The sequence below is a fragment of the Gavialis gangeticus genome, unplaced genomic scaffold (assembly GCF_001723915.1).
Source record: "Gavialis gangeticus isolate Ggan-Ray unplaced genomic scaffold, GavGan_comp1, whole genome shotgun sequence".
NCBI lineage: Eukaryota > Metazoa > Chordata > Crocodylia > Gavialidae > Gavialis > Gavialis gangeticus.
Window position 1 is genome coordinate 6,510,188 of NW_017728995.1, and position 1,968 is coordinate 6,512,155.

General features: G+C 41.4%; 1 protein-coding gene across 3 annotated transcripts in view; it reads left to right on the forward strand.

Annotated features, from left to right (window-relative positions):
* Positions 1–1,968, forward strand: part of LEKR1 (leucine, glutamate and lysine rich 1) — a 180,579-nt gene that overhangs the window by 162,175 nt on the left and 16,436 nt on the right. For 2 of the 3 annotated variants that reach the window (XM_019503189.1, XM_019503192.1), the window contains one exon: positions 1,934–1,965. The exons of the other annotated variant lie outside the window; for it this stretch is intronic. In XM_019503189.1, coding sequence (XP_019358734.1) covers positions 1,934–1,965 — 32 coding nt within the window. The remainder of the gene's footprint in view (positions 1–1,933; positions 1,966–1,968) is intronic. 3 annotated transcript variants of the gene reach the window in all.

Sequence of the window (1,968 nt, forward strand, 5' to 3'; positions counted from 1 at the left end):
CCTTGTCCCTGCCCCACTCCCTCCCTTACTGGGGGCCTCAATCTGCATCCCCCCATGTCCCTTCCCTCCCCCATGCTCCTCCCCCCCCAGACTTACCGGCCAGATGCTGCTCTCTAAACTGCCAGGTTGTATTCCTGTAAATCAGCTATCAGATCAGTGTTAGCCAAAATGGCTGGTTAATAATTGGTCATTGGTATTGGCCAAGAAAATCTTTATCAGTGCACCCCTAGATACTATTATCCAGAAAATTTTGAGCTTGCACACACAAGGCATATATCATCTCAATCTCATCCATGTGGATAAGTTCAGATAACCATGTTTAATCTGATAAATTATTATGCATTGGCAAAGCTGAGTGGGGCAGGTTGAACCAAAAAAAAATATATATATAGGAAAGTAATGTTAGCATTTTATATTTTTAATATCCACAGCACGGTATTCCCAATACAATATTACCTTATTGGAAGTACCTAGCTTAGGGTCTTATAATGTAATATTAGCACAGTGTGCTAGTCTTTTTCTTTTTCCTCAGTTAGAGAAAATATTTTGGTTTAACAACCATTATCTGTGATCTACTTCACACTTCATTTCATGTTAATCTCCAAACCAACTAGAACATATCAAAATATAAGTGCAAAACACACTCACCATGAACTGGTGCCTCTTGCTTAGATCACATTTTACCTGTGTTGCAAGATCTTCATGATTCATCTTCAGTGGAATTCAAGATGTTTATAAATGGGTTAAGTCATGGCTATCCACAAGACTGACTTTCTTACCATGTAGTAACAGATTCAGGAATGGGGCAATTGGGGTGCACCCTGTGCCATACATGCTTAGTGAGCTCTGACTTCATGGCCTGGCCAGCACAGGCTGCAACCAGAGCTCTGGGTGAACAGTGAGCTCTGAGCTCACCAGCTGATTGGAGCTGGGGCTGGCTGGAACCCCGGCTTTCATGTGACTTCAGAGTGCAGAGGTGAATGCTTCTCCTGTTTACCCTTCCCCTTCTCCCCACTCCTTGCTGAATTCAGAAGCAGGGGAAAGGAGAGGACAAGCAACAGTAGCAGCACTCACCCCTTGGGTTCCAGAAGCATGTGAAAGCTGATGGCTCAGGTGCAGCACTACTAAAAGGAGTATGATTGCACTGCCCCACCCTTTTGGATCCTTTCCTTTTCCCATGGGATATCATAGCAGGTGAGATTAACCAAAGTTCTCAGGCTAACAACTTATTTTTCAACACACAGACCTGGTGGCAAGGTTGCCTTCAGCTGAGGGGTTACAGACTACTCTTTTAATTTTGGATCTGACATTCCTCTTGATGTGGACCATTTTGCCAAGCATTATGGAAGGAGATGGTTTAGGAGAACGTGGGGCTTGGGGTTTGGGTCAGTCATGTTCTGGATAAGCTAGTTAGGAAAGGAAGTATCAGTGGTGTAATTGGTCTACTTTATACAGTTTTAGTTGTTTTTTATACTATGTGGGCCTGATATCTAGGTAGTAACATTTTTTAAATCTGTAATGCAAGTGCAGACAGCAGTAACATTAGTACTCAATCTACTAAGGAAGGACATGCAATTATCGTTCTGATTCTGCCTAGAGCCAGAAGAAACAGTATTGATATTTCATGAGCATTTCTCATGATTTTGCCAATCCAAAGGTCCAGTCCTTCAAGGTTCTGTGCACTATGGAAAGCTAAAAGGCTTCAGAATGGAATTAATAGGAGTTGAGAGCCCTTAACGTTGCCAGATTGCATCCCAATTTTAGAGACTCTAATGATTCCAATAACTCAGGCACATACTGGGCAAACCTCTAAACGCTGGAAGCTTTGAATTTTAATTTTAAACTATTTGATTCTGCTATATTTTATAGGAACTTAAATGTCTTGAGTATGAAAATATGGTAAGAAAAGTCAATAAATGTATGTATTTTCTAGATTGAAACCGACCTAGCTAAATATCAAGCACAACA